At 46.4% G+C, this 20505-nt stretch overlaps 2 protein-coding genes across 2 annotated transcripts in view; both read right to left on the reverse strand.

Moving 5' to 3' along the window:
- Window positions 1–5798, reverse strand: part of HSD3B7 (hydroxy-delta-5-steroid dehydrogenase, 3 beta- and steroid delta-isomerase 7) — a 12070-nt gene extending 6272 nt beyond the window's left edge. Inside the window, exons 1-3 of the mRNA XM_010024346.1 lie at window positions 5577–5798; window positions 2183–2338; window positions 168–276 (exon numbers count right to left, since the gene is read on the reverse strand). Of these exons, the coding sequence (XP_010022648.1) occupies window positions 168–276; window positions 2183–2338; window positions 5577–5718 (407 nt within the window). The 5' untranslated portion in view covers window positions 5719–5798. The remainder of the gene's footprint in view (window positions 1–167; window positions 277–2182; window positions 2339–5576) is intronic.
- A 6694-nt stretch (window positions 5799–12492) lies between these two features.
- Window positions 12493–20505, reverse strand: part of LOC104413374 (collagen alpha-1(XXVI) chain-like) — a gene marked incomplete at its 5' end in the record, with an annotated part of 38541 nt that continues 30528 nt past the window's right edge. Inside the window, 3 exons of the mRNA XM_010024347.1 lie at window positions 12493–12665; window positions 16111–16195; window positions 17426–17470. Of these exons, the coding sequence (XP_010022649.1) occupies window positions 12493–12665; window positions 16111–16195; window positions 17426–17470 (303 nt within the window). The remainder of the gene's footprint in view (window positions 12666–16110; window positions 16196–17425; window positions 17471–20505) is intronic.

The raw sequence follows: 20505 nt of genomic DNA on the forward strand, positions 1-20505 counted from the left end.
GAAAGCGAAGAGCAGCAAAGAAGGACTTCCAAGAAAGAGAAGAAGAGTAGACAGGAAGGGAAACATGTATCTTCTCCTTCGCAGCCATGGCAAAAATCTCCATCTGGTTACAGTTTCGTTGCTGTTTAACCAGAAATCTACAGTGGAGAGGATTTGCTTACCCTTACCTGAACATGGGCTCACAGGATGTATTGGGTCCCACTGCAGCAATGGAGCTTGTATAGACAACATACGGGATGTTCAGGACACAGCAGGCCCTTAACACATTTTCAGTACCTGGGGGGCAGGTCAGGAAGGACAAACATTATCAATCTTGCCTTCATTCCTCTTGTGCAAATCAACAGAGATTTCCAGGTTTGGGATTCTGTCTTGGAGCAGGTCCATCTTTTTCATGGCTGAATTAGATGTAAAGCTACAGGTTAAGGCTGCAGTTCCTCAGGTATGCTGGCACAGGAACGGATGGTTTATAACATGAGAGCAGCACTCACATCTGTAGCTAAAATGTGGCTTAACCTTTGTGCCTATTGACAACTGACTTAACTTGGACTTAACAGCTGCTAACAAAAAGGAGCAGAGTTAAAATCCATACAGCTTAACAAAAAGCAGATTAAAAAGTCTTTCAGTGACTAGATGGCAAAAATAACTCTTGTAGAAGAGGACTCTTGAATCTAGTCAACAAGTCTATAACAGGATTTAGCAACCAGTGGTTGAAAGAGAGAGAATCAAAGCAGAAGATGTAAATTTTGGCCAGAAATGCTAATTAACCATAGCCACACTAATGCTCTTCAGCATTGTTATGGCTTGCTGAAAGACATGATAGATAGCCCATTAGTTGCATTCTAGCCAAGGAATCTTTTGAAAAGGCAGAGTCCAATCTAGCCACAAATTGTTGGGCTTAAGGCAGTAATTGGGTAATTTCTGGGGCCTGAGTTGCACACTAGAGGATTATCCAGCTGACCCATCCTGACCCTATTTATTTCCATGAAGCCTACAGCAGGTATCAAACACAGTTCATTTTATTCTTCTACCTGCGAGGATTTGAACAGAAAACTTCAGCCTCATCTCTCTCAAGAGCGAGCAGACTTACTGAGGGCATTTTAGGGAGGTCCACATGAAGCCAACCAAGGGGAGGCAGAAATGCAGAAGAGTTTGCCTGAAAATAAGGCTCCTGTTAAAACACCCCAAACTGTGCTCCTCAGAGGCGCTCAGTCACATTGGAATGAACTGTGTGCGTGTGGTTTTCTGGGAACGTCACAAGCGTCTGCAAGAGGTTTGGTTTGCTGAACGGGGGACTTGCCCAATGTTTACTGCTATCTGTAAAAACCTCATTCCACTCAAGTACCTTGCTCATAGCAAGCACACAATGAAGGGGAAGATCTCACAAAGACATTAAAAGGCAGCAGGAACCCTCAGGCTCTGAATATTCTCAGTACACAGGCACAGTACAGGCTCTTAAAAGCATCTGGTTTTGAAAAGAACTACAGCAATGAAAAGAAGGATGGGATTTAAATGTTGCCCTTGAATGTATCAGCAAATAGGAGAAGCCCTAAGCTGTAATTGAGTTTGAGATATATATATACATATAAAAATATAAAAATCCTTCCTTGTGGTTAACAACTATTTTAGTAGCTAACAGCCTGAGGTGCCATTGGAATTGCTGCTGTAATGGGGATTTCATTATTTTTATAGCCTGGGCTTATTTCCTAGATTTATGAACAAATTTTCTTCAGGCAGACCTTGCACCTAACATGAAATCAGCTCTTGGTGGTAGAAGGAAAATCCTGTGGAGCTCTTGGTTATGCATGGCTTGTGGGTACACAATAGTTTCTTACCACTAGAGAGGTGTCCTGAATCACCTCAGTACTGTTAGTTATACCTTTGACCAGAATAACTGTGTAATAACTGAGTCTGGATTTGACTTTCTAAGATGAAGGTTTAGCAATGGGGAGGAGCAGCACATCCTGCCATGGACAAGGAGAGAGGGGCAAGAGCAGAAACTTCCTCACTAGAAATGAAAGGTCCTGGGCACCTTTCTCGCCTTGCAGCAGATTAGTGTGTGTGAAATCCAGGGGACAGAGGAGCACTAAATCAGAGCAGCTTTGTTTGTCATAGCCTCTTGTCTGACTCCACCAAGGTGTGTGAATTTAAGGCTGTGTTTAATTGTTTGTCTTAAAGAGCTTACCCCCAACGTTGACAGCTCTCATTTCCCAAAAGGGCACAGTGTTTCTGTAGTCCACAATAGCAGCTGTGTGAATAACCACGTGAGCTCCCCGCATGGCAGCAAGGAGCAGATTGTAGTCTCGGATGTCTCCTTTCATCACTGTCACATGAGTGGTAGCTGGAGAAAAAGAATATAACCATAGATGCAGAGGGAAGAACAGTACAAATCAGCATCCTCACCTTCTCGTACAGGATCCTTCCTGGAAATCACCTCTGCAGGGCAAGCTGGGGCTGTTGGCCCGGAGCTGCAGTTGGTTATGGGACTGGCCCCAGTGTATGGGAATGAGAGAAGATGTGCAGGGCAGTTCCCTTCAGGCACATGTTTAGAGCTTGCTGGGAGTACCACCAGGCAAGTTCAAGGGACATTGCACAGAGCTTGATTTAATGGCAAATACTATAGATGGGAAAGGAAAATAATGAAACAGGTTAAAAAGTTGCAGGTTAAAAAGTTTCATAGGAAATTATTCCTTTTGAGCCATTCAGAAGGGTTCCCCCCCATCTCCTTTTGCACCTTCCTCTTCCTTCAAAATAGCTGTTCCATACACGGCTACTGTTGGCATCTACTGCTGATTTTCTTGCTTTGAGCCAGTGTTGTAACATCTAAGCAGGATTTTTCCCTTTTTCCTTTTCTGTAGTTGGGAATAGGCCAGCAAGAGGCTGGGGTTAGGAAGCTGTGCTCCTTGGGGATTTTGCAATAAGCCAGAAAGCAGTAGCAGCCACACGATTGCTTTGGGAAAGGGACATCTCCTCTGCCCTGGGCTGGCAGCTTCCTGAAGAGCCCCATGCAGGCAGGGATCAGCGCAGCGATTCCTGAAGGATCATGCACATGAGCAGTTCAGGGGAGCAGAGGAGGATGCTCCTGTTGAAGGTCTTTGCCAGCACTGAAAGGTGGAGCAGGGTGTCAGCAGCCTCATGGCAGGGAGGTTTTGCTTTTACTTAGTGGTGAAGGGAAGCTTCTAACACTCAGGTTGAAGTTTTAAATCACTTTTTGCATCACCTGTCTTCATGCAGCTGGTGCAATTAAGACCAGCAAGGGAATGATGAGGAGCTCAGCCAGAACCAGGCTGGATACAGGCAACCATGAGACATGTTCAAATTGGTAAGGCCTGATGAGCTTTATGCAGGGCTGCTAAAGAGGTGCTGGATGTAAGGGCAGCTTTACTGCCTTATCAGCTACTTTGGAGAACTTTTGGGGAAGACTTTAGTAGGGCAAATGAAACACCAGTGCTTAGAAAAGAGGTAAAGACGTGCCAGGAAATTACAGAACAGCTTAATTTCAACCCCCCAAAAATCAGGAATACACACTTAAACATGTGTGTGAACACCTGGGGGATGCTAAGGAGAATAGAAGCAGCTGACATGGATTTGTCAAGAACAGATCAAGTCAGATAAATCTTCTTTGCTCTTATGACAAGTTAACAGGCTGTGTGGATATCATGGAACAGGTCGATGCCATCTATCTTGATTTTAGAAGGCCTTTGGAAGCGCTGTGTCATTCTCGTGAGCGAGTCAGTAAAACATGGTCTGAGGCAGCCACATTAGGGTGAGCACAAGGCTGACTGAAGTACAGCTCCCAGGGAATTGCCAGCTGTGGTAGGTGGCTGCCCTGCGGCTCTCCTGGCCTTATTGCTCTATTGGAGTCCTCTTTTATTGTTTTCATCAAGAACCTGGCAGATTTGTTCATTAAACCAGCTGATAACATCAGGCTGGGAGGGACTCGAGGTGCACAGGAGGATTAGAGTGGGAGCTGCACATAACCAATAGAGCCTGGAAAAGAAAAGGTGAAATTTGATAGGGACGAAGGAGGTGGTTGGGGTTAGTGGGGAAAAAGCAGCAGGTCTTATGAAGGAATTAAATTGGGCCAGGGCAGCTCAAGGAGCTATTGCCTGTCATCAGGGCCTTGCAGCTGTGAAAAAGGTGTAATTGTACTGACAGGGATGAATAGAAGAGTTTGCAGACAGAAGAAATACATCCATCAGCTTTCCTGAGCAGTGGGAAGGCTGCAGCCGGCCTCGCTGCCCTAACCTGAGCGTCCTCTTCCAGAAGAGAGCAACACCAGTGCCCAGAGACACACAGAGCGTGAGCTGGGGAGGAGGAAGCAGAACACAAGAGCTGGTTTAGCCTAAAGGAGGCAATAGTACGGGGGATAAGGAATCAAGGACTTAAATTGCAGGTCAGACTGTACCAACAGTAATGGACTGATGGTGCAGAAATCGGCCTATGGGGAGGATAGAGAAACATCTGTTGGGAATGTTGTGGTGGAGCTGATTCTGCCTTGGGGCAGAGGGATGGATGGGGGCTTTGGACAGCCCCTCAGGGCTGCTTCTGCCTCATTTCTCTGGGATCTGCTGCGATGTGAGGCCAAAGCCCGCTCTTGGAGTGTGGGTTATGGCACCTTCTTAAGGTTTAAACATTTTTTTCCTTCAATTATGGGTGCTTTTAAGGCAACTGGGTACCTGAAGCCGGGGGATATCAGTCTGGTGAGTTCATCTGCCCAGGGAGGGTTACTTGATAGTGATATTTCCTTGGGAGTCTTCTAACTTGCTTTAAGTGTATCTCCTCTCTATTGATACCTCCTAACAGACAGGATCTCCCCTATCATTTTTCCTCTCTCCTTGGAAGCAGGCAGAAGTTTGGGCAGTCAGAGGGAGGGCCCCAGCCCACCATGAACCAACCGTGCAGAGCACTGTGAGCTGCATTGGCTTGTTTCGCCTGGGGACTCTCTAATCCAGTAAACCAGGTTGGTTTTCCCCAGTATACCTCACTGTAACCAAGCTGGCTGAAGGCAGCTCTCAGAATACGATCAAATGGATTAATTCAGTATTTTGGAGCATGTTTACCAAGACTCTTCCTTCTCTGTGCACGGCACAGTCAGGCTGCTATAGGTTTCTCTCAGTTATTTCAGTAGCGTATTTCACAATATCTGCAGCAGATGCTGACCTTGATTCTATTATTGGCAGGGCTTTGTTGGTTATTTTTCTCAGAATTGGAAACTGGTTGGAGCAGTTCAGCACACGGGGTTTTGTCCCTTTGCTGTCAGACTGGTTGAGCAGAAGTAACCGGGTAAGCAAGTTCCCACATCAGGTACTTGGTGTGCACATTGCTCCTTACAACTGATAAGTGGTACCTGGATCCTCCTTGTGATATGTCTCTTGGGGTTACACACTGTGGATCTTTCTGCTTTGATTTAGTCCTATGCTGAAAAACTTCTCTGAGCTGCAAGTTGTTCTTCATCCAGTTTGCTTAATGCAGGTTCCTACCCCATGCCTGTAACCTTGGCATCTCAAACCTAGTACCAGCTGCTCTGAAAAGGGAGGATTATGGCTGCTTAATAGAAGCTGATGCCTTTTTCTTACCTGTGGTGAATTTTTCTACTTCTTCTCTTGCTACTGAATCAAAAACTCTGACTTCTTTGATGTAGTCTTGTTGAGACAGGAGCTCTACAATCTTCTCCCCAATAAAACCACATCCTCCTGTCACCAGGTAGACTCTGTCCATTTCTGAAGATGGTTTCGTGGTTGAGGAGTAGAGAGAAGGTCGCTGCCAGGATCCTATCGTGCACCATTAATCTCTCAGCCAGTATGTATGTTTTCTGAACTAAGTCTAAAGTTTAGCTGTCACATAATGTTACTGGCTGAACATTAACTCCATCCAGTTATATATAAATCAGGTTTTCACTGGCACAGTCACACAAGTGCTGCCACAGACACACCAGTGCTGTGCCCGGGCCAGTTCTGGGTTCTCTGACTCAGCCTTTCCCCTCTAGCCCAGCAGCAGCAGGGCACCTCCAGCCTTGGTGCGTGGCCAGTCTCAGGCCAAAGTTTGATGCCAGAAGTTTTCCACCCTGGAAAGCCCGTTCCCACAGCTGGGCTGTCAGTTGTCGTGGCAGCCTACATCTCTCTGGGTGCTGCACGCAGATGGGTGCTGCACCCTACAGCTGTGCTTAGGGCAGAAATCTTTTAGCATGATGCTACAATGAGCTTGTTCACATGAATTTAGCTGGTGACCAGCAGCAGCTCTCACCAGCACAGAGTGTATTGTGCATGGTGCAGGCAGGGGAAGTAAGGAGGGGTCATTTGCAACTGTGTGATCACTGCTTTACCAGTTTCATTATCTAGTCTGGCTCTCCTGAATGAATTCTTTGAGTTGGAATATATATATATGTGTATATAGATACAGATACATATACACACACACATACACTTGCTGTCATCTATTTAGGAGGAGAAAGTTTTCCCTTAATTTAAAAACTGTTTAGGTGTAAAAGCTCTACTACAGCCTTTGGCAAGTTGTTACAATGGTTAATTATCATCATCATTAAACCAGTGTGCTGTTGTGTTTCATCTGCCAGCCAGGGGCTGCTGCACCTTTTCCTTGCTAAGCTGTAGAGAATGTGTGTGTTTGTCATTTGGATAAAGGAAAAAATGGCATCAGCTTTGTTTAAGGGTGCTTGAGCCTGTCCTAAAATTGGGATGTGAGGTGGGGCAATCTTCTGCAAGGGTGGTTCTGCCTCTCCCAGTCTCATAGATAACAGTGTCAGGCCTGACCAGCCACCGGGCTCTCTTGGATGCCAGGCAAATTATTCCCAATGCACCTTTGAACCAACTTGTCACTGTTTGGGTGAACTGCAGACACACTGTGCTAAGAGAGGTCGCAGCGGGACGTAGGGTAATATCATCCCTGGTTACTTTTCCTTTACACTGTGTACAGTGCGGTAGTTTCTGGCCATGTTGGTGCTTGGGAAGCTCAGGATGAGCTTGTTGCTGTATCGGGATCCCTGCTTTCCCCTTCCCCAGGCTGTGAGCGTGAGTTACAGCTGCTGATTCAGGCTGTGTTGGGGTGCAGGTACCCCGGTAGCCCTTCCCTGGTCACATACAACAGGCTGAAACATGAGGAAGGAATTCCAGCTGCGGGAATGTAGAAAACAAACAGCACTGTTGGAGCTGTTCTTACTACAGCGTTAACGCTTGTCTTTCTTTCCAAAGGAAGCTGTAGAGCAACTTACTGCTGAGCATGTGGCTAATGAAGAGTTAAGGCAGTGTGGTTAAAGAGTAACTGCTTCATTTATGAATCTGTGGTTTTCTTTTAATCAGCTCCTGTGAGAAGTTCAATCCCTTCAACTCTGCCATTGATTTTTGCTGTGCTGTGTTGAGCGTTAGGAGAAGCGCCGTTTCCCCTCGCTGTGATTACAATCAGTGGCCATAATGGCCCAGAGACCAACACGGGCCTGTTGCTAATTTGGAGCCAGCACAGCCACAAATGTCCCTTTTATCCAGCAACTCCCAATCTGTGCAATAGCGATTAACAGAACTGCCTTCCCTCAGAGGGCTTCCTGCAAGGACAAATGTATCAGAGTTGGAGGAGTTAGAACACAAAAACCAAGATAAATACACCCGGAGAGACCCAGAGAAGTGCTGCATGGGAATGTTTGGCATCAAGTAACCTTGACTATGTCCTCATCAGTGATGCAAAAAGCTGTATGAAGTAGAGGCCTGGTGGATGTTCTCAGTGTTTACAAGAGTTGGCCTTTGCTTCAATATTGGTGTCTGCATATCTGCAGTGTAATCTGATCAGTAGGGGAATACACTGTGATTTATACGTCATCATCTCTTGCTTTTGTTAGGATGTGAAAAACAAGTTCAGGAACCAGAACTGTCACATCTCGGGCAGAAAGAGCCCAGCTCCTCCTCTGCAGCCAGTACAGGCAGAGCAAAGCCTCCCTTTGCAAAGACACAGGTAGCTGAGTCTAAATAGGTAGTTGTTCCCACCACAGGAAGGCTAGAAAACCAAAAAGGTCCCGAACCGCATCCTCTTCTAACAGTTTGAGTGGTCACAAGAGATGAGGATGACTCTGGGGATCTCTGTAAGCCCAGAGGCAAACCCAGAGAAGGCACCAGTGGGCAAACGCAGCCGCTTCTGGAGGAGGCAGATGCTCAGGAGGTACCAGGGGGCTGCAGTGAGGGGGCCGGGAGGCTGCTGCAGTCCTAGACCAGCCAACACACCCTCCTTGAGCTGCAGGGAAACCCGAGGCAGGGAGGCAAGCTGAAAATCACAACAGAGTTTAGGTTACACTCAAGCAGTGCAGAATTCTCTCTGGTTTGAACCCCCACCGCAGTCTGCTGCGGCCAGAACGCCCTTGTTCAGCTGAGGGGAAGCTGCGACCACTGACATAAAACTCCCGCAGGAATAGCTGCACACTTCCTGTGGGAAGAGTTTGCCGTATCCAGGGGGTGCCTCGCTCTGCAATGCAAAGCAAGGTGCTCAAAGCTGACAGTGCTCAAAGGCTTATCCAGGCTGCTTGAGGAATTAGGGAACCGTGAAGGGATATGCCCCTGTATTCCGATAGCGCGGCTGGGAATGCAGAGTAGTGACTCAGTGTGTCCCAGAGGCCGGTCTCTGAGAGGGCAGTTGTGCCAGTATCTGCGGAAGAGTCAGTCCCACCATGGGCACGGGAACTGCCACACTGGGCTTTAGCTGGAAAAGGCCTTTTCTGCCCCTGAACTTGGTAAACACGGACACCTGACATCATATTCCTTTACAGTATGTTTATTTCTCAGTGCATTACATGAAAGGTCTTTGGTATTTGTGGGTTCTTGAATACTGCTCCCACTCTGCTCTGTAAGAAAATGCTGAATACAAAACATTCCATATACAGTAACAAACCCCATAGAGAATAAAGAGAAATAGCTATTTTGAACAATAACATAGCAATATGAAAACAGGTAAGTAACCATGCAAGAGGTGGAACAAACGGGTTGTGTTTACAACAAACATTAGAGCCTGCCACAAAGGAGTTCATCATGTCACATGAGATTTAGTCTTGCTCTGAGTTAAGAAATTACACGATTGCAAGATGCTGCGTATGGCTGCTCTATAAAGGACCAAACGGCTGTAAAGCTTATTACAATGAGAGAAGCCAGGACCATTTGCACACATACAAAACACACTGATATAAATAAAAAAATACTGTGTAAAATAACTAGTGAAAAAGTTAACATTTCCTCAGATGGGTGGGAATGTGCCTTGTGACAGTTATAGCACCTTTGAATTGCTTGGTTCCAACACAGTCGCAGACACTGCGAGCGCTTTAATCCCCTGGACCACCAAGCACCAGAATGGAATGTAATCGTGAATGAGACGAGCTGTAAACGTGGAGGAGAATGGATTTCCAATAAATTGTATCGAGAAGTAATTCCAGAAACTGATGATTGTCTTTTAGAAGCCTTTGTCACAGTGGTCAGGTTCCTACATTAAAATAATTCAGTGAAGAGACTGGGAGTGAACCCCCAGCCCAGAGCTGAACCCTCAGCAAGCTGCTCATGTGCCCTCTGCTTGGCTGCACTGGGCAGCACCAGACCATGCTAGCTCAGGAGCTGGACCTGATTTTTAGGGCCTGTTCCTTTGTTGATGGCAAAATGACTGGATTTTGGTGGGAGCAGGTGAGGGCTCTTCTCTCTAATTTACTCCTATTATTTCCCTGGGTTGTTATCAATTCTTTACAGTAAGTGCAAATTAGATACTCTGGAGAGAAACATTCTTCTCCTCCCAGGAGTACCAGATTGCTGGTGGACACGAGGGTGCATGAATTGCAAAGACTTGTGGTTGTGCAATGTGCTGCTGCTGCTGCTTCTGGTTAGCTTGAGGCAAGGAAAATGGGTTACTACAACCAGAACCAATCCAGGTCAAAACCACACTGGAGCTCAGAGAAACATTAAGCATTTCAACAAAGTCTTAGGAAAAGAAAAGGAAAAGCACACACTACGGTATTGCACAGTGGGCATGTAAGAGAAAGCACTAAACATTTCAATTAAAGTATATTTCTAAATGAGCACTGCATTCAAAATAAATCCACTCTCTAAGTTACACAGACCTGGCAAGATGCATTATATGCCCTGGCTAAAATGAACTTTAGTTCCTGCCTGAGATGGAAAATGTGGTTGGAGTGGTTTGCTTAGTGATAAATATCATCAATGTCAGGGTGTGAGGCTGTGTTCACCCTTAAAACATAATTAAACTGGGACTGCACAACAGCGTGGTCTGGCCCTTATGTAAGAAGAGAGGAATGAAATCCCAGCTGAGAAGAGAGAGTCCAGTTGGTACAATCCTACTGCCACCCAAGTTAAAGATACAGTACCACAGCAGAGAGATGTAGCTGAAGAAAGCAAAGCATGGGGAGAGAAAGAACCACATAGCTCATACAGGAATCCAGGAAAGCCAGTAATGAAAACAGTTGCAACCCAAATCTAACCAGTCTTTTGACAACTGACTTGGCAGGATTCATTGCAAACAACTTCCATTCCATTTCCATTCACTGTGCCAGTAATTTCTTTTAAATCATTTAAAAGCCCAAATCCTAGTCAATACGAATGACTTGCAGAGAGCCCTCATCAGTCAATGCAATAGCTTTGAATTCAGGATGACAAACCTGGAGGAAGAAAAATTTCTCTTTCCATTCAGTATGAAGGCTCCAAAGAGCCAGGGAAGTGAAAACGGCCTCATTGTACTCCCTGTTCCCCAAATTCAACCCCGGAGCGACAGGACCAGTGCAATGGAATTTTGCTGTTTCCCTTGTTAAAGGTTGCTTTGGTTTGGGATCGTTCCTGAAGCTGCCACGAGGACACTCTCTCCATGGGGCAGGTGACTCCAGTCACCCCCAACCCGCCCAGCACCCACCATTAGACTGAACTGGGATTGTGCCTCAGTCTTCAGGGCCTGATTGTCCAACACCTACTGGTAGGTGCAAGGGGTTTTCCCTGGAAGCCACCAGCCGTGTCCTGTGGTGTCTACATGCTCAGGACAGAGGGGTGATCAAGTACTTCTCAATTCCTGCACTAAAAGTCAGCCTCTAAATGGGGAAACACCTTTTTGCTCATTTCACGTTAGTGAATTCAGTCATCCCAATGGGCCCTGCTCCTTTCTGAAAACACAGCGCTCTTCAGAGGAAAGATTTGGGTGTTCTGAGCTCTCTGTAGGTCCACCCTGTTTACTATGTATTGGGAAAGTTAATTTAACGTGAAAACTGTTTTAGGGATGGGGTGTGTTAAAAAAAGGGGGAAAAAATAGTACCATTGATTAGTCTCACCCTTTGTATTCACTGTCTACACGAATGGCATCAACTTGTCCAATGTGGTTTGCACAGCAGGTGCAGTGATTCATTTGTCACAGAAGGGCAGATTCAACTTCCTAACCCTGGAAGCAGGGAATTCCCCCAAAATAACAAGTTATTGCAGAAAGTGAAATGACTTTGTATTTAACTCCCAGTGCAAGATAAGCTCTTGACAAGACTAATTCCTTAGGCTGTGGTTTGCTACTACACCGTCTCCAGATTCAAATGGCAAGGATTTATGCACAAGAGAAAAATGAAACAGTGTGAAAACATTTTTCCTTATTGATGTAGGATTAAGAAACTATTGGAAAATACTCTCTTCTGTGAATAGCTACTGCTGCTACTTACACTAATTATCCCTGGATGCATGCACAAGCTGAACACAGTATGGGACAATTCTTGCACAATTCCATCATACCTCATACAAACTGCTCTGTATTTTCATAGAAACAATCTAATACCGCTGAATATAGATAGAAAGTCATTGCTGCCATGAACTTTTGCATCTAAAGTCCTTGCTTAGCCAACCACAAATAGAAATAACGCCGCTCACATGCAATGAGCAACATGAAAAGCCAAGTTTTTGATGCTAAAATCCAAAGAGTAACGTGAACTTTCAGAGTAACAGTTTTAATTGCTCTTTGCTTAAAAGAAATGCTTGCAGGTTGTACTTTAATGGCCTATAGAAGCGGCACCTTCATCTGAAAGTCAGCATGACACCACCACATAAAATAAGTTGGTGGTGGATGCCACCAGCTATACCAATGGACAAGGGCAAGGCTTGGCTTTGAGTCTACATGGGATTGATTGTCTTGGCCAGTTAAGCAGTTCTGTAACTGAGTAACTATCAAGGGCAGCGAGGAAACAAGGGGAGGATTAAACTGCAGAGACCCAGTCAGGAGGTGTCATTTCTGTAGACAGCTTCTGAGGATACCTGCCATCTGCTATTCCAAAGGCAAACCAACAAAATCAAGACAAATGTTCATCAGACCCTCTCTGAGCTATGGGTAAGACGTTTCCTGCAATGAGGGCGTAGTATTGGCCAGGTAAGGAAACCCCAGTGCCAACACTGCAGCCTCCTACCCACTTCATTTGCACTTTGCAATTAAGCACTGGGATACTGTATCTTTAACTGGTGAACAGACATGGAGAACACACAGATGCTCCTACTTCATCCGATTGCTTCTCCGTTTGGCTTCACTGTCATCCAGCAGTGAAGAGAGGATCTGGTAGGCCTGCGGCTGCTGCGGTCCTCCACGTTTGATCTTGATGCTGGTTCGCAGAGGGGAGCCCGGGATCACATCCTGTCCAGAGCCTGGCTCAATGGAAGATAAAGAGTCTGTAAGGAGAGAAAGTCACGGGAAAGCACTATTTAAAAGGGGAGGCTAAGGAAAAAATAAATGGGCCCTTCTGGGTGGTAGCTCTTCTGGAAGAAGCGTCATCCCTCCTGTTGTCTCTCCATCCAGTAAGCAACTGTGGAGCTACATGTTTGCTGCCATTGCACAACTCCTAGATTAAGTCTTTTCCCTCTGCTTTGTCTAAGCTCTAGGCTACGTGCACTTACTGCATGAGGCCCAGCAGGTCATAGAATCATAAACTGATTGATTGATAGAATGGTTTGGGTTGGAAAGGATTTAAGATCATCTAGTGCCAACCCCCTGCCATGGGCAGGGACACTTCACACTAGACCATGTTGCCCAAGGCTCTGTCCAAACTGGCCCTGAAAACGGCCAGGGACGGAGCATTCACCACTTCTTTGGGCATCCTGTGCCAGCACCTCAGCACCCTCACTGTAAAGAAAAAAGGTCCTGTTCTCATTTGTCATTCCATTTATAAAGCACTGTTCTTCTATTGATGATAATTTGCTTGGGGTATAGCTGCTACTCAGCATTGTCCACAGCCTCCTGCTATCGAAGGATGGGGCCAAATGGTCGCTGGGAAGCGATGCTCCTGGGGGTTTAAGTACCATTGCACTCCTTGTAAAGGAGGACATTTTGAGGCACTGAAAAGATTGAACAAAAAGATTGATCCACCCTAAGCTAGAGCCAAATTAGCAATAAAGCTGGGAATAAATCTTAGCTGTCCATTCTCCCAGTGTGCCCCATGGAAACACGCACCTCCTCCTCCTCCAGCATCCTGCCCCATGAAGCTACATTGCATTTGACTATGGCCACTCTTCCGTTTCCCAGCAGCCAGCAATAAACGCTGATACCTCAGTGCTGCCCCATCATTTTTGATGCCTCAGCTGCTTCTTTTTGCCTTCAGAGATGGACATTTGCTTGTTTCCCTGCCAAGAACCCAACCTCCCAAGGCAGACACCCAGCGGTGGTTCGACCCCATGAGGCAGCATTTGTTTCAAGTGAGGATTTGGCTGCTGGAGGGTTTGTGCTGTGTTCACTGGAACTAAACGCTGCCAAACAATTTGGGCTTTGGGGTGTCCTGCTGGGCTGCTCTCTGCATTTGCTGGGCCAGATAATCTCCAAGTGCCCTCCCGCTGCAGGGAAGAGGTTTGTTTGCTGGTATGTTTTGCCTTGTTGCTTGGGTGGCTGCGGGTTTGGAAACCACGCTGGATTGAGAGGTTCCTTGGGAAAATGAGAGCATGCAATTGGCATTTCTGTGTGGGGCTGAGTTGGGCTGCCCAGGAACCTGTGGTCAAACCCATAACACCTACGGTGGGAACATCACCAGATAGTTGGTGCTGGGTGGTTTAAACCTGCGTGGGGAGGTCTGTGCTCAAGGAAATTCTATTTTGTTATTTGGTGTCTTTTTATGTTTAACCATATCCACACACAGGGATGAAAAGAATTGCACAAGGAAAAAATACCTTATTTTCCAAGTTCTCTTTCTAAACAGTACTTTCGTAGGGCCTAAAATATGTCAATATTAAAGAATGGAACTTTCTCAAAAGCAAAGACTGAAAATATCACTTGCTTAGTAATAACCTATAGTTATTGGATAAAAAGGAACTATTTAAAGTCATACAATATAGGTGTCTAAACATGGCCTAAACTGCACTGTACAAATAAAAAGCATCCATTTTTGCTGATGCACCCGTATAGAAACATACCTGGGTATAAATAACTCATCTCCATCCCAAGCAGCAGCAGAAAATATGTCAGTATAAACAGTTTTCAAAATGCCTGTTTCAAAATAACAGCAGCATTTGCCTTGTTGCTGCTCTATTGCCAAATAAATTGTAAAAGAAAGGTAAACCAGGCAGTCCTGCAGTTGGGTGAATGCCCCAGTCCAAGCCCCAGTGGCTACAAAAGCTTCCTTTTTGCTTTAGACTACTATAAATGAAGGTACAAAGTAAAAGTCAATGGAGAGCCAGGCCCTGGGTCCTGTGAACAGGCTGCGCTGTGCTCATGGACTGGGCTCCCCTTCCCCTCTCCCCTGGCTGGGCATGGATTGCTGCTGGTGATGCAGTGGGCATGTTCCTGGTACCTGCACCACCTCGCAGCAAAGCAGCATAAAAACGTCTTTTCCTGCCCTCGATGTATAAAATCCAATGAAAATATGAATCAAGCTGGGATTAATGCAGAGGTAAGCTCAGGGTGACTGTGGTTAAATCATGGGTTTGTGATTCATCATTTCCCGAAAAGCTGAAGCTGTTGCTGCCTATTGCTTTTGGAAATAGTACTTTGGGCCTCTAAAAGACACGTGGCCATTGAACAGTGAAGAACAGTCAGACACCCAAGACAGCTCAGCTGTACCACAGTCTCACACACCAGCACTGGGCTTTGAAGTGCCTAATAGCATTTGCATTTTAGTGCTGTGCTGGCTCCAGGAGGGGCCTGTGGGCTCTCGAGCAAGAGCTGCACTGCATGGTAATGGTGCACTTTAGGTCACTTGCTTAGGAACTACTGGACATTTCAGCTCTTTAGCATTTTCACAGGTTAAATCAATATCCAAAGGCCACTTCATAATAAAAGAGGATGTCGATCTGAAGGAGGGTGTGAGCAGCTCGATTTATAAGTGAGGCCAGGAATGAGGTTCCGTGTGTCAAGGAGAGTATAAGAAAGAAAATACTATGGGACTTGGTGAGTGCCAAGGAACAGTAACTGAGGCTTGTGTCTCACAGGCTGGGGTACTAACTGTGTTTCTGAAAGGACACGAATTGGCACAGGAACTTTTGGCAGCTGTGAATTGATCCTCAAGTACCCCAAAGGGAGAAGCTTGATCTGCGCCAATCACACCAGCCCATATGCTGGTTAAGGGAAGGGAACACTTGTTAAGGGATGATGCCCCACATTGTACCAGTGATGGGAGAGAAAATATCCTCAGCAGAAAACTTAAAATCTATCTGAATGACAAACACATGGGGCTTTCCTTAAATCTGACTGTGAAAATAGGTTTTATGTACGTTATAATCACCAGACGTTCAGGGATCGCTGGTTTCAGGGTACATGGTAGCACTGTTTGGGCTTTCTCTGTAAAATAAAGCAAGGGCCTCACTGTGTTGAAGTCACTTGGAAGACACTGTTAACAGGATTAAATGATCTGACCTAAAGAGTCGAACAAGTAGCTCCCTGGGAAGCTGGTAGATGATCTGTGCCACATGGCTTGAGCTGCTGCTCGTGACTTGGCTCTGAATTGTAATGAAAATTATTGGGGGTGGGAGGAATCAAGCATCCTTTAAGTCATGCTGGGGACCTAGTTTTGAAAACCCAGCTTAAAGATACAGTTGAGAGACAGTTCAGGAGCCTGGGGGGGTGTTTAACCATCAAGCAGCTGCCTGAACAAGCCCCCAGTTGTCTACAAAAGGAAACCTTAGCCCCACTTACCATGAATTCCTATCATGTGCTCAAGAATCAATACCCTCTCGGCTAAAATCTTCAGAGCTTCTCGAAGCTGTTGAACACCTTCCCCCTGCAAAAAGGAAAACGGACAGTGGAATACGATGCAGAATAGGCTGCTTGTTCCATGTAGCCCCTGTAGCTGCAAACTGTGCAGTGCAGACATTTATAAAAGGTAACCTACAGGGATTAAGTGGGAATGCAGGAGAGGTCCCTACTTAAAGAACAGCTCTGCAGAGTTTGTAGGTTCTTTGGCCCAAAGCCATCCCCTTCAGACTGGTTCTTAATTCTGCAGTGGGCCAAAGCCAGGGTGTAAATTCCTGTCTCAGAACCCCAGACTGGTTTGTGTTGGAAGGGACCTTCAATCTCCGCCAGCTCCAGCCCCTGCCCCGGGCAGGGACACCTTCCACTAGAGCAGGTTGCTCCAAGCCCCTGTGTCCAACCTGGCCTTGAACACTGCCAGGGATGGGGCAGCCACAGCTTTTCTGGGCACCCTGTGCCAGCGCCTCAGCACCCTCCCAGGGAAGAGCTTCTGCCCAAGAGCTCATCTCAATCTCCCCTCTGGCAGGTTAAAGCCATTCCCCTTGTCCTGTCCCTACAGGCCCTAGGTCAAAAGACCTACAGGTCAAAAGCCCCTCTCCAAATTTCTTGTAAGCCCCCTTTAAGTATTAGAAGACTGTCAAACCGTTACACTGGGCAACTGGTGTTAACAACTATGCTGAACTACCTGGAAAACAGGTTTTGCTCTTGTCTAACATTTACTTTGAACATCAGTGAGTTACCTGGGCTTTCCCTTTCTCTTTTTTTCTTAACCAGGAATCTGGGACATGTAACTAGCACCGTCCTGTTGCTTCCCTACAAACTGGAACAGTGGGATGCAAGCCCATCCTGACGGGCTTCATACTGCCTCTCAAATTGCTCCTAGCTGGGTCACATGCTGCCCGAAGCCTGTCCACATACTTCCACATAAACTCAGGCTGTAGTTTGTTGCCCCCATTGCCTTGGATGTGGCTTGAAGGGACAGACAGCCTACTGTGTAGGAGCTCTGTGTGGCAGCACCACCACTGAGGTGTTCAGAGAACACAGTGAGAAGGGCAGCTGACAACATGGCCAAGGAAACCTCAGAGACCAGGATTTCTAGTGTGTATTAAGCTCAGACCCAAGGTTCACATCATTGCTTGCTCTGTGCTTAACTGTGGACACAACCCTTGCCCCCACAAACCAGCCTGCCAAAGGGAATATGGTTGAAGGACAATGAAGAGATAAAAAGGAAAATAAAACAGCAGTAGAAATACACACTTACATCAGCACCTTTGTCACCTTCCTCACCCTTCTTGCCTGGTTCACCCTAAAACAAGAGACAGACATTTGTTTTCATGTGCCTCAGGACCTGTCCTGGACCACTTGCATCCCTTCCCTCCAAAGGAGCAGATTAAAGGCAGAAGTGTTTCACCAGCAGAAAACAAACTGATGCTCTGGTGCTTCATGCCAAGGGCCAAAGTGCTCTCATGAGCATCCACCAGCTTCCCAGGAGGTCGTCACCATTTCTGACACTGAAGCACTTGGCCAGGAGTGGCCAAGCTGCAGGAGGGGCTGGCTGCCATGGCCCAGGCCCACAAGAAGACTATGTACATCTCATGAAGCTCTCAATATGCTTTAGGCTAAAACACTGAGATAAAAATACCGCTCCCTTCCCCCAGAGATGCACGTGTTCATCTTTGCTTTAGAACATAAAATCCCCTATTCTGCTTTCATTAGTCACATCACTTGCTGCCTCTGAAGATGCTCATTAAGCTTTTCTTGAACAAGGATCCCAATGTGCTGTGAATATTGGTCTGCTGTTCCACCCCCTGACCAGGAAGTTCATGCCTTTCCCAAAGGACAGATGACATGGAGAGATTAAACCACAAGCTAAACATAAAACAAGGCTAACAAATTTGTGAATAAGAGACTGGAAATTCCTGGGCTCCTCCAACTTGTTGGACATCCCTGAGATACTTGCAAAGCAGGGGGGGTATGGGAGGAAGGACTGAAGAAAAGGTTGTGTGAATCATACAAAACAATGAGGTAGAATTAAGGCAAAGAGAAGAGAAACCTCCCAGAGGACCTAGGCCCTCCCTGGATGCTGCCAGCCAAACCCCCAGCTTGTTCCACTAGCTCACTTTCATCCAACCTTCATCTCCATGGGTTTGTTTACACCCTAGCCATATGCAGGCATCTCCTGTGTGCATCTGCTTAGGTATTGTCTCATTTGGAGACATCTTTTAATCTCATTAAAGGGTTTCCAGCTCAGCTTGGCAGACCAAGGCGCAAGAGGACGTTAGAGCAGGTGATGTATTTTGAGTTGTTTCACAGTGCCCACCTTTGGGCTCTGGTAGTGCCAGGAACCTCCTGGGACCTTGGAGAGGGCTTCTGGCTGCCAAGGTTTGGCCAGAGGGGATCTCCAAGCAAAACCTATCCCCCCTGTTGGCATGATGCCTTCCTGAGCATGGCATTCCAGCACTGTGCTTAGCATGCAGGAAGACACTGGCTCATTTGCAGAGGAATACGTTCAGGTGAGGTTGCCTATTGAACAAATGTCTAAGCTGGAGACAGTTGACCTGAGCATTGCAGCTGAGAGAGCTGGTGGGACCAGCTGCAGTCCAGCTCGGTGGTATCTGTGGTGCCAGGCAGGCACCAAACCCATCTGAGACCTGCACACACCCGCAAGTACATCACTTACAGGAAATCCCTTAATGCCCCTCTCTCCAGCCAGACCTGCTTGTCCCTGTTGGAAATAAAGTAAGTGTCATTAGGAGATAGTTTTCCATGTGACAAGAACATAGTGTCATTTTTACTAGTGGAATTAAGATGGCTTTATGAAAAAAAATCCTCTCCCTTGACATTATCACTTAGAGACAGCAAAAGGGGGTCATGGTTTTCTGTCAGGCATCAGCTCCAAATCCCATCATGCTCTGGAGAAGTTTGGTTCAATACAAAGCTCCTCAGCTCAGTACCTCTCAGTAAGATGATTAGCAAATTTCTGAACTTTACAGCAGTCAGTTACGTTACACCAGGAAGGAATTTGGCTGGAGATTTGTTTCTTCTCCTCGCTAGTAAAACTGATGGGCTGATGCTGCCCCAGACAGCAAACGGAGCCCAGGACTCCCACAGGGCGCTGATTTAATCTGCCTCCTGCTCCACACACACATCACTGCCTCAACCCCAACAGCTACTGATCAAAACACACCTACAATTATTTTGGTTGCTTTGTTTCTTTTTCCTGCTGTGCTGATTTTCATGTTCTTTTCAGTGTGGGGTTTTTTTGATCCTTTTGAAATGGTCTGTGTTGGTTTGGGGCGGAATGAAACGTGCCATCGAACTGAGCATCTTTCTTCCCCCTACCTTCCTTCCCAATGTTGGCTTCCCACCCTGGAGCACGCTGGGGCAGGGCAGAATCCCTGACCAGGAGAACAGTTATAGACTATTTCACGTGAAAGCAGGAGATTGGGAAGAGGAGGCAAAATTTAAAAGCATCTTTAGAAATCCACTGGTGAAACAGTCACATATTTATCCTGACTCTTCTCCCCTAGACATACACAGAAACAAACCCATCCTTATTTCCCCCCTCAAAAACTACCTAGCTAGTGGCAGCTTTCTGTAGTGTTTGCCAGAAAGGGAGAGCTGCTTTGGTTTCGTGCCCATCAAACTGCTGCTTTGTATAAACCCAATGGGCCCAGAGCATCTACAAAACGTTACTATGGAGAGCTGCACAGTGCTCGGTGAGCAGCTAAAGCCAGCACCAGGCAAAGGCCCATAGGGACATAAAGAGCACTGGGAGAAAGGCCCAGCTTGTCAGGTGCTCTGAGCATCTTCAAAGGGAAATACTTGGATCCTGCACAGGAGGGAGGAAGGCCTGTGAAAAAGCACAGACAAGAGGCAAATCACAGAGAGGAGACATAACAACGCACTCAAAATACATAAACAGACTGTTCTCTGTGTCCAGGGGGAACAGAAAGGATGTTATCAGCTTAAAGGGGATCAAAGGATATTTAGGCTGGATGTTAGAAATGTCTTTTATCCCAGGCCCTCACTAGCTGTACCTCTGAAGACTGCCTGGAGATGATGTGGTGTATCCCTCCCTGGCACTGTGTAAGGATAAGATGAAGAGAGGCTGATGTGAGCAGCACACGTATAGATGTGCCATCCAGGGGATGTGCTCAGACTGCTTCAGGTCTCTTCTACATCTGTTCTCTCTGAGATTAAGCAGGAAGAATGTATAATAACATTTTCTCAAATCTCAATAGTTATTGTAAACCCTCCTCTGCTTTTCTGTGCAGCTGCACAGCTCCTCCGCTCTGTGTAAAGCTAGCCCTAATTTGTATCCACCAAACCCAAAATTGC

This window comes from Nestor notabilis, unplaced genomic scaffold (genome assembly GCF_000696875.1).
Source record: "Nestor notabilis isolate BGI_N333 unplaced genomic scaffold, ASM69687v1 scaffold2421, whole genome shotgun sequence".
NCBI lineage: Eukaryota > Metazoa > Chordata > Aves > Psittaciformes > Psittacidae > Nestor > Nestor notabilis.